Source organism: Eptatretus burgeri, chromosome 3, assembly GCF_056783735.1.
Source record: "Eptatretus burgeri isolate ZD-2024b chromosome 3, Ebu_testis_v1, whole genome shotgun sequence".
In the NCBI taxonomy this organism is placed as follows: Eukaryota; Metazoa; Chordata; class Myxini; order Myxiniformes; family Myxinidae; genus Eptatretus; species Eptatretus burgeri.
In genome coordinates this window covers 11870526-11885525 of record NC_140963.1, presented here as the reverse complement: position 1 = coordinate 11885525, position 15000 = coordinate 11870526, and the positions used below count along the sequence as shown (strand labels likewise).

At 43.1% G+C, this 15000-nt stretch overlaps 1 protein-coding gene across 1 annotated transcript in view; it reads right to left on the bottom strand.

Annotated features, from left to right (window-relative positions):
* The window catches only part of LOC147029402 (alpha-catulin-like), a 471136-nt gene that overhangs the window by 40561 nt on the left and 415575 nt on the right, over window positions 1–15000 (bottom strand). Inside the window, exons 11-13 of the mRNA XM_085872117.1 lie at window positions 11016–11064; window positions 8295–8351; window positions 3489–3614 (exon numbers count right to left, since the gene is read on the bottom strand). Coding sequence (XP_085728243.1) covers window positions 3489–3614; window positions 8295–8351; window positions 11016–11064 — 232 coding nt within the window. The remainder of the gene's footprint in view (window positions 1–3488; window positions 3615–8294; window positions 8352–11015; window positions 11065–15000) is intronic.

Here is a 15000-nt window from a genome sequence, read left to right as displayed (position 1 = left end):
GGAGATCAAATTGCAAATCTGAGGTGGACCATGCAAAAAGCAAAGGAAAAGCAAAGGAAGGTGTATCTCTGCTTCAAAGATCATAGGAAAATCTTCAATTGCGTTGATCACGAATTGATGTGGATTATTCTGCGATAAATGGGGATGTCAGAGCACCAGATATGTCTGATAAAAAGTCTGTACACCAAACAAGAAGCTAAAGTAAGAACGGAGTATGGAGAGAGAGAATGGTTTGGGATTGGAAAAGGCGTTAAACAGGGTTCATTATCTCCGCTTACTTATTCAATCTGTATGGTGAATGCATCAATCATGAGGAAATCAAGCTTGGATGACAAAGGCTGGAGTCAGCATTGGATGAAGATGTATCAACAATCTAAGGTATGCTGATGATACCGCTATGTTGGCATCAAGTAAAGAGGACAGAATGAATGTGCTGCAGACAGTGAAGAAGAAAGGTGAAAAGCCTGTCTTTATTTAAACCTAAAAAAAAAAAAACTAAAATTTGTCAAATGAGAAGACTGACGTGCTTAGACTGAGAGACGATCAAATGGATATTGTGGAAAGTTTCATCTTTCTGGGTTCGAAGATTTAAGTGAGTGGAGAACAGTAGAAGTTAATAGACGGTTAGTGTTGGGAAGAACAGCAATGTCAGGATTGCCAAAGATCTGGAAAGCCAAAGATGTGACAATACAAAACCAGGAGGAGGCTGGGGAATGACTTGTATTTCCAATTGTAATGTATGGATGCGAGTCGTAGACAGTGAAAAAAAGAAGAAAGTAAGAAGTTTTGAAATGTCGTGTTGGAGATGAATGTTAAAAATTCCATGGACTGCAAGAAGAACAAACAAATGAGTGCTTGAAGAGGTGAGATCATCCATTATGTCCATCAGACGTGCTGATGATAAAACAGAAACGATCATACTTTGGACATATTGTGTGAAAAGAAACTGAAAGTCTGGAGAAGTCAACCATGTTGGGTATGGTTGGGGGAAGAAGAGGAACAGGCAGACCTTGTATGCACTGGATTGATGTGGTAAAGGATGCAACTCCTCCTCAACTCCCTTTTCGCTCCTCTAAAACCTGGTGGTGCCTTGTTAAGTCTGTCTCTGTTTTATGCTCCCCTTCGATCCCTTCCCTGTCTTCAAATGGCACAACAGCCAACTCCACTCGTGACAAGGCCGAATGCCTCAATTCTGTGTTTGCTTCCAAATATTGTGTCCACAATCTCTCACTCTCGATACCCATCTTTCCATGTTGTCCCCAACTGCTCCTGGGATCTGTGTCCTTTGCAATTGAAAAGGTGGAGAAGGTTCTTTCAACTCGACTCTGACTCTGTCACTGGACTAGATGGCATCAGCTCACATGTCTTAAAACCCTGCCCTGCTGGTCTTGCATATCCGATATCTGCCCTTTGCACCTTGTCATTTGTGCAAGGTCATTTTCCACCTGCTTGGAAATCGGCCAACATCACTGCATTGCATAAAAAGGTGCAAAAACTGATCCCCTTAACTGCAAACCTATCAGCTTAACTGCCAATCCTCAGCAAGGTCATGGAATCCATCATCGCAGTTGATATGAAATCCTTCCTTTTCTCCACCAACCTCATCTCAGATCACTACACCTTGGAAATGCTGCTTCTACTCACCCAACAATGGATGTCGGCCGTCAATGTCAGACATGAGATCAGGGGCATCTCTCGAGACATATCTTGAGCTTTTGATACAGTCTGGCATCCTGCCTTGCTCTCCAAACTGTCTGCCTATGGCATCCGAAGCCAACTCCACACTTGGATTACTGACTTCCTCCACTCTCGTATGCAAAAAAAATAAATCACGAGCTGTTCAAACACTTGAAGCACGTCTTTCAATTTTGACAAATCTCACGATCCCTCTCCGAAAGGACAGTCTGGCAATCCCACCCCCCCCCCAATCCCCAAAGTACTTTCTTAACAATCCTCTTGAGGAATTTCAGTCATTCAAAAGCCTGGCTCCCACTAGCAGCCACAATCTTTCTTGTGTAAACTACATTTCAAAGTTGACCTCCAAAGCCAGCTGCCAAATGTGCATCTGCCATCATACAAAGTCCTTCCTTGGCACACCTGAACTCTTGTCCACCTAGGAAACCTTCATCTGCAGTTTGATGGAGTATTGCTCTCCCCTCTGGGCTGACTCCCCTGCCTCACAACTTCCTCAGCTTGATGCAGTGGAATCCAAGGCCTTCAAGTTCATTGGAATCTCCAGAGCTGAAGCTGAATCCATGGGCTTATCACTTCGCCATCACAGACAGGTCGGTGGTCTCTCTGTCTTTTACCGCCTCCTTTCTGGTCTTGCACCCTCTGCTCTTTCCGTGTTTTGTTCCCCCTAGATTTCTGTAGGGCTCACACTGTCCACCATCAACCCTCTTCTGGTAGAACTACCTAACTCCAAGATCACTGCTCACCTCCACTCATTTGTTCTTCTTTTGTTCCCACCTGTGGAATCAACTTCCACATCCTCTTCAATCTCATTCTTCCCTCGATGTCTTCAAGACGGCTGTTCACCGCCATCTCAGATCGGCCCCAATCCAAAACAATGATCTTTTCTAACATCGTTAACCCCACCCAAATCCCACCTAATTTTCCAGTTTTTCGCCTTTGGAGTTTCCTTATCCATGCATGTTTTGCGTCCTGTATTTGTCTGTTCTGTCCTGATCCTCTTCCATGAGCCTCGACTATGTATACAAAAAAGAAAACAACAAAAAACAAGCCGTCTCCACCAGCGAATTGTGAAGCAATGCAGGAGAGGGATGGTTGGAGAAATCTGATCATGAATGCCACCAGAAGTCGGGCACGACTTGACGAAACTAGACAACAAAGAGGTTGAATATAATCTGCAATGGATTGTTATTATTAACATCTACGCATTATTATTAATATGGATTATTTTTTAACCCAGAATTACTTTTTCTTCAAAAACATCCAAGTTTTAAAGCAGTGTACTTGGTGAGGCAGAATGGTTCTTGTGGTGCAAATTAGCGTCCAATTTTAAAAGATCGATGAGATTCGTATTATACTTTACGGGAAAATTGAAATCAGATATTTGAACATGTGACTAAATGTGATTGCTTGAAAAATAGAATGAACGACAGGCAATCATGTTTATACAACCTATTTTATTTGTAGCGATGATGTAAAATACATTGAAGATAATGGTTATAATGTTATAATTCGGTTTTTGAAATATTAGTGTTTAAAGTACCAAATAATGTGCTGTCTGTCATAAGTTGTCACATAATGATGTCACCTCATTACAGTCGGTTATTTTTCTGAAAATTCCTGATTACTCATATTTATATGTTTCACAATATCCAGATGTATTAAATGGAGGAGAGTTCTAAATTGAGCATTTGAGATTGATACATGGTAGATTGAATTAATGAACTAAAGAAGTCCAAAATCGAAAAAGTGTTGATTTTTATTTTCCTTTCTCGAGAAAGCAGACCATGACTAACCTTAGCAAATGTGGCTACTTTCCCATGGGCAGGTATACGTGCTGCCAACTGTAGCCGCTGGCATGCGTGAGGAAGGTGTTCAGTCTGTGCACTTAGCCCAACCCACTCTTCGACACCACCAACCTCCTGCAAACATGATGAATAAGTTATGTTTCTGACATCTAATGCAACCAATTCATCATGGAAAACAAAAATACAAAGAAACAGAAATGATTAAACACCAAATTCGGTCATGTTTTACAATGAATAGTACAACAATATCAGCGCTTACTTTAAACCAGAAGCCTGACGGTATTAAAAAATAAATAAATAAAAATAAAAGGGACGAATTATACTCTTGCGCTGATTGAAAGAGCTCAAAAAGATATTTCTTAACAGTAAAGAAAATAATAATAATTGGGGAGCGATTGAGGCAGCGGTCTGTTGCATATACACCACCAATTTCAATTTTTCTGTTTGATTGAAAAAAAACTTATAATTTCCCAAAAGGTTTGCAGTAATTGGAAGCAACTTTTACTTAATTTTTTTTTGTCTCCAAAGAGCTCTTCCATGTTTCAAGGTGGGACAGACATATATATATATATATATATATATATATATATATATATATATATATATATATATATATATATATATATATATATATATATATATATATATATATATATATATATATATATACATATATATATATATATATATACATATATATATATATACATATATACATATATATATATATATATATATATATATATATATATACATATATACATACATACATACATACAGCACTAGCAGACTATATATACGTACACTACATGACATGACCAAAAGTATGCGGACACCCCTTCTAATTAGTGTATTCGGCTATTTCAGCCACACCCATTGCTGACAAGTGTATAAAATCAAGCACACAGTCATACAATCTCCATAGACAAACATTGGCAGTGGAATGGGCCGTACTGAAGAGCCCAGTGACTTTCAACATGGCACCGTCATCGGATGACACCTTTCCAAAAAGTCAGTTCATTAAATTTCTGCCATGCAAGAGCTGCCCCTGTCAACTGAAAGTGCTGTCTCCAGCTGTCTGTGAAGTGGAAACGTCTAGGAGCAACAATCGCTCAGCCGCGAAGTGGGAGGCCACACAACCTCAAAGAACGGGACCGCCGAGTGTTGAAGCGCGTAGCGTGGGAAAATGGTGTGTCGTTGGTTGCAACCCTCATTACCGAGTTCCAAACTGACTCTGGAAGCAACATCAGCACAAACACTGTTCACCAAGAGAATCATGAAATGTGTTCCCATGGTTGAGCAGTCACACAAAAGCCTAAGATAACAAAGCGCAATGCCAAGCATCAGCTGGAGTGGTGTAAAGCTCACCACCATTGGAGTCTGGAGCAGTGGAAACACGTTCTCCGTTGTGATGAATCATGCTTCACCATCTGGCAGCCTGCCGGACGAATCTGGGTTTGGCGGATGCCAGTAGAACGCTACCTGCCCGAATGCATAGTGCCAACTGTAAAGTTTGGTGAAAGAGGAATAATGGTCTGGGCTTGTTTTTCATGGTTCGGGCTAGGTCCCTTGGTTCCAGTGAAGGGAAATCCTAACGCTACAGCACGCAATGACATTCTTGATGATTCTGTGCTTCCAACTTTGTGGTAACAGTTTGGGGAAGGCCCTTTCCTGCTTCAGCATGACAATGCCCCCATGCACAAAGCGAGGTCCATACAAGAATGGTTTGTCGAGATCGGTGTGGAAGAACTTGACTGTACTGCACAGAGCCCTGACCTCAACCCCATCGAACACCTTTGGGATGAATTGGAACGCCGACTGTGAGCCAGACCGAATCGCCCAACATCAGTGCCCGACCTCACTAATGCTCTTGTGGCTGAATGGAAGCAAATCTCTGCAGCAATGTTCCAACATCTTGTGGAAAGCTTTCCCAGAAAAGTGGAGGCTGTTATAGCAGCAGGGGGGGTGGGGGGGGGGACCAACTCCATATTATACCCATGATTTTGGAATGAGACGTTGGAGGAGCAAGTGCCCACATATTTTGGCCATGCAGTGTATATATAAATATATGTAAGTATGTATATATAACAATGAAATATAATTGTGAAATGATGAGCTGCAACACTCTTTACAGAGCGATGGTACTGTCCAAGCAGTTTATTGGCTCTTGTTACATGAGGTGCTTTGCCAATGCCTTCCCAGTGGTCAGTCAGGGTGGTAATTTGGAATTTGGCCAGGGTGTCAGTGATAACTTGCCAATTCTATGTTCACCAAAGACACTGGGGGATCTTTAACGTCCACAATCTCATGCTGGCAGACAGGCTGTCCAATTTAACGTCCACCTGAGGGTCCACGCACACATTGATGAATCACACTGCCTGTGATACACCAGGATGACAGTTTATAGCTGGGCCAGCATTAGAACCAAGGCTACACAGCTCAGAGATGAGTGTGCGTTCCTCAAGGCCATTCTGTCAGAATATGTATATACACTGACGAGCCAAAACATAATGACCACTGACAGGAGACGTGAATAACACTGATTATCTTGTTACAATGGCACCTGTGAAGGGGCGGGATATATTAGGCAGCAAGTGAACAGTCAGTTCTTGAAGTTGATATGTTGGATGCAGGAGAAATGGGCAGGAGTAAAGACGTGAGTGACTTTGACAAGGGCCAAATTGTTATGGCTAGACAACTGGGTCAGAGCATCTCTGAAATGGCAAGGTTTGTGGGGTGCTCCCGGTCAGCAGTGGTAAGTACCTACTGACAGTGGTCTGAGGAGGGACAAACCACAAACCGGCGACAGGGTGTTGGGTGCCCAAGGCTCATCGATACGCAAGGGCAATGAAGGCTATCACATCTGGTTCGAACCGACAGAAGGTCTACTGTGGCACAAGTCACAGAAAATTTTAATGGTGGTCACGGGAGGAATGTGTCACAATCCACAGTGCATTGCACCCTGCTGCGTATGGAGTTGTGTAGCCGCAGACTGGTCAGAGTACCCATGATGACCCATGTCCACCGTCGAAAGTGCCTACAATGGGCACGCGAGCGTCGGACCTGGACCTTGGAGCATTGGAGGAAGGTCGCCTGTTTCGATGAGTCCCGTTTTCTTTTAGAGCACGTGGTGGCCGTGTACGTGTGTGCCATTTACCTGGGGAAGTGATGGCACCAGGATGCACTGTGGGAAGATGACAAGCCAGACAAAGAAGTGTGATGCTCTGGGCAATGTTTTGCTTCGAAACCTTGGGTCCGGCCATTCATGTGGACGTCACTTTGACACGTGTCACCGACCTAAACATCGTTGCAGACCAGGTACACCCCTTCATGGCAATGGTATTCCCTGATGGCAGTGGCCTCTTTCAGCAGGATAATGCGCCTTGCCACACGAAACACATTGTTCGGGAATGGTTTGAGGAACATGATGAAGTGTTCACGGTGTTGCCCTGGCCTCCAAATTCTCCAGATCTCAATCCGATTGAGCATCTGTGGGATGTGCTGGACTGACAAGTCCGATCCACGGTGGCTCCACCTCGCAACTTACAGGACTTGAAGGATCTGCTGCTTATGTTTTGGCCACAGGACACCTTCAAGGGTCTTGTCGAGTCCATGCCTCGGCGGGTCGGTGCTGTTTTGGCGGCACACGGAGAACCAACAGCATATTACGCAGGTGGTCATAATGTTTTGGCTCATCAGTGTATATACACAAACACACACACACACACACACACACACACACACACACACACACACACACACACACACACACACACACACACACACACACACACACACACACACACACACACACACACACACACACACACAGAGACACAGACACACACACACACACACACACACACACACACATACACACAATCGTGTGTGTGTCTGTGTGTGTGCATGTACGTGTGCGTGCGTGTGTGTGTGTGTGTGTGCGCACTCACGCGCGCTGGTAGCATCCCTAAACCGCAGGAAGGAACGAGTTGAAATTTGGTGGTTATACCTCGGGTGTGCTCGGGACGGTTTCAAGTATTAAATATGTTGTAGTCATGGATGACGACGCAACTTCTCCAGGTGAACCTATACCAAACAGCGTCACCTGGTGGTGGTGATGGAGGGTATTGCGAGTCAGTTGTGGATTTGGCTTGCAGTTCTGCACTGTACACGTGGCATAGTCCAAGTGCTTTACTGAGCTGTTCCAGATGGAGGGTGTATTACAATCCTGTAGGAAGCAGGTGTTTCTAGTAAAGTCGATAAAGGTAATTGCAATTAATATAACTTGTTTTTACCAACCAGCTGTTTCACAAGATAAAGGTTGTACCTTGAAAAAGATAACAGCTGAAACAGGTATTTGTACCTTTCCCTCATAATTTAATACTCTATTATGTAACCTGTTATTGTCATTGATGTAATTTATCATGCTGTAATTTGCAGTGTGTGTGTGTGTGTGTGTGTGTGTGTGTCCGTGCATGTGGGTCTTTGTATGTGCCGACCCTCAGATGGACGTTAAACTGGGCGACCCGTCTGCTGGCATGAGTTGGTGGACCTTAAAGCTCTCACGATGTCCTTTGTGAAGAGCAGGCAAGCTATCGTTGGCACACTGAACAAATTACAAATTGTTGCCCAAACCCTAGACTTGGGGCAAGCTTTCCTCCATCCAACCCCAAAAAACATGAAATAATTATGGCCATTAATGAAGAAGAAGAAGAGGAAGAAGAAGGAAGAGGAGGAGGATGAGGATGAGGATGAGGAGGGAGGACATTGTATGATGATGTCCTTCAATCTCACCTGCATGGAAAGTCCCTGCAAAGCTGTACATAGATGAAAGCCTTCCTCTGCCAACATCTGATGCCAAGGAATAATGACAAAACATGAGAAGATCAAACCAATACGGCACTTTCAAAATGACGTATTCTGCCCAAGAATGCTTGCATTGTGCGCGTGGACAAAATCCACAGGAAACATCGGCGCTTATGGCATCATAAAGTATATTGTGTGTCGGAGATAAGGATCGGTACTAAAAATGGCTCACAAAGATTCTGAAATAAACTGAAAATACTTGGAAAGTTTTTCTTGGAGAAAGGGCTGTGTCTCGACACAACAAAAGACTTGGAGAACTTTCTCAGCTCACCGAACGGGATGTTGTTTGCACTGCAAACTCCCAACTCGCAAGGCACGAGTGGATAAGTGTTTGCTTCACAACCCCCCGACGGATCGCTTTCAGTGAATGGACTGTTTATCTGGACTGGGTGGGAGCTATGTGAGCTGTTATAAATATGTTGTTTGTTTTGTTTCAGTGTCATAACATCATTTAAGTTAGATTTTTGGATCTGTTGCAAAAAGGAGAAGCATCTGTGTATATTTTACTTATTTCCCCTCTTTCCATGAATCTGATTTGCATTTAGAAACAGAACAATTATGGTTAACAATTTCCAAATTGCCACCCTTTCGTATAAATGCTGAAAATTTCGTTAAAAAGATGATTTGAAGAAGAGATTTCATGCCAGTAACGGCCAGTTAAAAGTGCACGGTGAAAAGAATCATTTCAAAAGTCCCGTAATATATACAGTGGGGAAAACAAGTATTTGATGCACTGCCGATTTTGCAGGTTTTCCCACTTACAAAGCACGTAGAGGTCTGTAATTTTTATCATAGGTACACTTCAACTGTGAAAGACGGAATCGAAAACAAAAATCCTGAAAATCACATTGTATGATTTTTAAATAATTAATTTGCATTTTATTGCATGAAATAAGTATTTGATCACCTTCCAACCAGGAAGAATTCCGGCTCTCACAGACCTGTTAGTTTTTGTCTTTAAGAAGCCCTCCCATTCTCCACTCATTACCTGTATTAACTGCACCTGTTTGAACTCGTTATCTGCATAAAAGACAGCTGTCCACACTCAATCCATCAGACTCCAACCTCTCCACAACGGGCAAGACCAGAGAGCTGTCGAAGGACATCAGGGACAAAATTGTAGACTTGCACAAGGCTGGGATGGGCTACAGGACAACAGGCAAGCAGCTTGGTGAGAAGGTGACAACTGTTGGCGCAATTATTAGAAAATGGAAGAAGTTCAAGATAACAGTCAATCTCCCTCGGTCTGGGGCTCCATGCAAGATCTCACCTCGTGGAGCCTCAATGATCATGAGAAAGGTGAGGGATCAGCCCAGAACTACATGGCAGGACCTGGCCAATGACCTGAAGAGAGCTGGGACCACAGTATCAAAGAAAACCATAATTAACACACTACGCCGTCATGGATTAAAATCCTGCAGCGCACGCAAGGTCCCTCTGCTCAAGACAGCGCATGTCCATGCCCGTCTGAAGTTTGCCAATGATCATCTGAATGATCCAGAGGAGGAATGGGAGAAGGTCATGTGGTCTGATGAGACCAAATAGAGCTTTTTGGTTTAAACTCCACTAGCCGTGTTTGGAGGAAGAAGAAGGATGAGTACAATCCCAAGAACACCATCCCAACCGTGAGGCATGGAGGTGGAAACACCATTCTTTGGGGATGCTTTTCTGCAAAGGGGACAGGACGACTGGACCGTATTGAGGGAGGATGGATGGGGCCATGTATCGCGAGATCTTGGCCAACAACCTCTTTCCCTCAACAAGAGCATTGAAGATGGGGCGTGGCTGGGTCTTCCAACATGACAACGACCCGAAACACACAGCCAGGGCAACTAAGGAGTGGCTCCGTAAGAAGCATCTCAAGGTCCTGGAGTGCCCGAGCCAGTCTCCAGACCTGAACCCAATAGAAAATCTTTGGAGGGAGCTGAAAGTCTGTGTTGCTCAGCGACAGCCCCGAAACCTGAAGGATCTGGAGATCTGTATGGAGGAGTGGGCCAAAATCCCTGCTCCAGTCTGTGCAAACCTGGTTAAGAACTTCAGGAAACGTCTGATCTCTGTAATTGCAAACAAAGGTTTCTGTACAAAAATTATTAAGTTCTATTTTTCTGATGTATCAAATACTTATTTCATGCAATAAAATGCAAATTAATTATTTAAAAATCATTCAATGTGATTTTCAGGATTTTTGTTTTTGATTCCGTCTTTCACAATTGAAGTGTACCTATGATAAAAATTACAGACCTCTACGTGCTTTGTAAGTGGGAAAACCGCCAGTGTATCAAATACTTGTTCTCCCCACTGTATGTATATATATATATATATATATATATATATATATATATATATATATATATATATATATATATATATATATATATACACACACACACACACACACACACACACACACACATCCATTTGCAGACAATATTTTTCAGGACAGGAAAAATGACGGATTCCAAATAAAAACACCTTGAATGGAGATTCTGTTGTATTTCTGGGACGCGCCCAATTTTTTCCTCAGGAATATGGGTAACCATGTGACTGGATTGGGATCATTTAATCCCTTCAGTCCAATTCCTCATTTTAAATCCAAGATCTCACCCTGTGCTCATACAATACAGCATTCGTGATGAACACTCAACTCACTTCAGCTTGATGGAAAAGTTCCTGGATCGTTTTCAACAAGCCTTGTCCTCTGTTGTGTCAAAACAAAATAGAAGTTAATGTTTTTTTGGCAACTCATGACCTCCCAAAAAATTTGCAATGTTTTAAATCAGTCATCTTATTCATTTAACAAAGTAAAACACTAATCTGCAGTACAACGAATTTGTATCATTATTAGCCGTTTATATTTGGCACCAACATTAAAATCTTATGCGAGCAACATAACTCGATTTGCATTGCATCAGCAAAGATGAAAGAATAAGAATGAAGAATCATGATTGAGCTGCACTAACAGATGAATGGATTGGAGCAGTTGCTTGTGCTTTGTTTTTTTTTTCCTACATTATCACAAGAGAATGACGGATCACTGAAAGTTGGTTTGGGGGGTAATGGCGACATCTGAGAACTCATGTATTGGACGACAGAGTCGTGCTCGGCATTTTGGGACGTTTTCAAGATGATGGCGAACGGTGTTGCACGTGCTGTGGAACAGCATTGTGTGATGAAGTTTTTGCTCTCATGAACAAAAATGTGAAATGAGCACAAATTTACACATTAACTGTACATTTTGACGATACGTGTCTGTCAGACGGGTGTGTTTAAGTGACACAAAATGTGTACAAAGGGATTTGAACCAGTAATAGGTGATGAACATGCCCATCCTTAAGTCAGTGCTGTGACTGAGACAATGATTACCCGTGTTGAAAATGTGACTTTGCACGGTATTACAGTGGAATTGTGTATCAATATTGAAAATATTCTCCAGAACCTGAGTGGTTAAGCATACAGTGCCAACAATCTGAGTCTCCACCACCGGAAACATTTTAAGAATCATGGTGGAGAAGTCAAGGAAAATTTTATTTGGAGAATCATGCATGTTCTTCTTCTTCTTTGTTTGTATGCAGCACAAGGCTGCGGGGTAGCATTATTTTCTGAGGGCACGGCTGTGCCGCTGATGTAATGCCCGCTGCTGGTTCGGGCAGGAATTTGTAATTTGTCCATGGTGCCGGCGATAGCTCACAGACTGCAGACGGGATGCTCCTTTAACATCCATACGAGAGCCAGAACAAACATTGATGAATCAACCTGCCTGTGAAACACCGGGATGACAATTTTAGCTGGGTTGTGGTTCAAACCCATCTGAGACAGTTTGGAGGCGAGTGTGCGTTACCTTCAGGCCATCCTGCCAGCCCATCATGCGTGTAAATCTTATGGATGCTCACTTCGGTGGAGGAAAGAGCAATAGTGGGGCAACTTAGCATAACAATTGTGCATTTTGTGAGGAAAGCACCAAATTTGGCACACTAGTAGCCTATCGTATTATGAACAGATTTGGATATTGAGCCATCTCAAAATTTTTATTGGCAGTGGAAAATGGCTGCCACAGCCATCAGTGGCTGAATTTGAGATGGCCCAATATCCAAATCTGTTCATAATATGATAGGCTACTAGTGTGCCAAATTTGGTGCTTTCCTCACAAAATGCACAATTGTTATGCTATATTTCGCTAAGTTGCCCCACTACAATGCACACCACTGCAGTTCGTTTTTACAGAATATGGCATTTTTGAAATGACGTAACCTGCCCCAAAATGCTCGGAGCATATCTACAAAAAAAATCACAGGAAGCTGAATAGTTTGGGGCGAAATAAAATGTACTGCCTCCGGGATAAGGATTGTGACTTGAAATAGCCCACCAAGCTTCTGAAATTAACCAAAAATACTTGGAAACCTACCTGAGAGAAAGGGCTGTGCCTCTGCACAACAAAAAACTCGGATAACTTCCTCAGCTCGCCGAACAGGGAGCTGCTTGAACTGAAAACTCACAACCATGTGGGTCCGTACAAGGCCCGAGTGGAGGGACGTGTTCCACAACCCCTCCGCCCCCACCCCACCCCACCCCACCCCTTCCTCACGCATTATGTTTATTAAAAGACGATTTGAATTACAGATTTTGCGGTAGCAACGGCAGGTTAAAAGTGCCCGGCGAGCAGAACCGAGTCGATGTAAACACACACAGCGCATGGACTAAAGGCCTCATTCAGAATTCAGTCATTTCAAAAGTCGCGTAGTAAGTCTGATATGCGACATGCAAACGAGGACCATGGTTTTGATCAAAGAGCATTTTTTGAGAGGTTTCGATCAAAGAGCATCTAAACTCATGGAGGAGCTAAAAAAAAAAAAAAACCAAAGGGTTCAGGAGTACGACCAACTAAGAAGAGGTACGTCATGGATGGACAACAAAAAGAGGAAAGGAAAATAACATAAAAACGAGCAATCATGGCCCAGAAAGGAACCTAATGGGAAATAATGTGTGTGTAGAAGAGATCGTGGACATGCATATGCATGAGTGAGTGAGGTCGGGATCGGCAGCACAGTTGAATGACTGAAGCGAAGAGGACGAGGTAATGGACATACTATGTAAAACAACATGAACAGAAGTTATCCTCGTTAAGATAGTCAAGCCAGTTCTCAAATAATCCAAGTCACCCTCCATTCCTATAATGGTGGTGTGTCCAGAAATTTACACGTGTGGAGTATTTGGCATAAAGCACAAATTCTCCAGATCAAAATACTGTTCTGCTGGTAACACATCAAAAAATCTTAGTTCATTATTTATGTAATAATTTATTATTTAAATAACATCTATTCGTCAGAAACGTTATTATTATTAGCAGAGTACCTGCCTGCAGACAATCTTGTTCGAAGCATGCAACATTCTTCTGACAACGTTCTCAACGTTCTTGTGATGTTCTTCTAACACACACGTATATTTGGGCGGTGTGTCGGAAACCGACAGCTGCTTCAATCACTCCCGAAAAAAACCCCAAAATAGCCCATGAAGTTTTGTGCATTGAGGAGAAACATATCTACTGCTTCTAATTCAAAACACCTCACTGCATTGGAAAACGTGGGGACAGGAATACTGCACTGTAAATGGTGGATGCTTGTCATACGTGTGTGTGTGTGTGTGTGTGTGTGTGTGTGTGTGTGTGTGTGTGTGTGTGTGTGTGTGTGTGTGTGTGTGTGTGTGTGTGTGTGTGTGTGTATGTATGTATGTATATATATATATATATATATATATATATATATATATATATATATATATATATATATATATATATATATATATATTGTTATGAATTCTCGCCCGCCGGGGTGCGAACGACCGCTTTTAACCGAATCGCGGCCGTACGCCCACGGACGAACAATTCAGTCGCGACTTTCCGGAACAACGCCAAAAACCAGTCACGGGTGTGCTCCAAGCACACCACAACCTTGTCCGCACTCTACCCGTGTGCTACAGAGTCCGATCACCAAATAATCGATTTACCTAATTATTCACACGGGTAGATTACCGAGAGATTGCACCTTAGCGAGGCCTGCTTTGACACGAGCCGCTTAAGCAGCTCGCTCCGCTTTAGGATAACTGAGCGGGGTATTATCGCGAGGCCTCGCTGGACGCGATTCTATTATCGGCTATTAAAAAGCCCGCTATTATTCCGAAATGCAATACGGCAGCTCAATGGAAGGAAAATGACACGACCAACAGGTCAACATTCAAACAAGCACATTTATTCACAATGCACACATGGAGGTATGCAATCAATACAAAACACACACATGCTATTCAAAGGAGCTAATACCATCTATCTATTATGTACAGTCACTTATACAGTTTTACTTGACAGACTCGGCGCCACAACTTCCATCCAATGAAAAGCAAGGAAAAACCCCCTCAAAGACAAGGAGGTATACTGGACCTCTCAGGGTCTTTATAACGTAGAACTTGGCAGACCGAAGGAGCTCCACGAGACCGCGCGGGTTACCTTCCCCTGGTGGTGATTCGCTGGGGCGCTCCGCGACGTCCCGTCCCCATGGCAGCTAGCGTAGCCGCGGTTAGGCCCAGACCTCACCAAGCGGCCGGGTGATTTGGGCCCCAGCCGGCAATGCCTGAGAGGAACGAA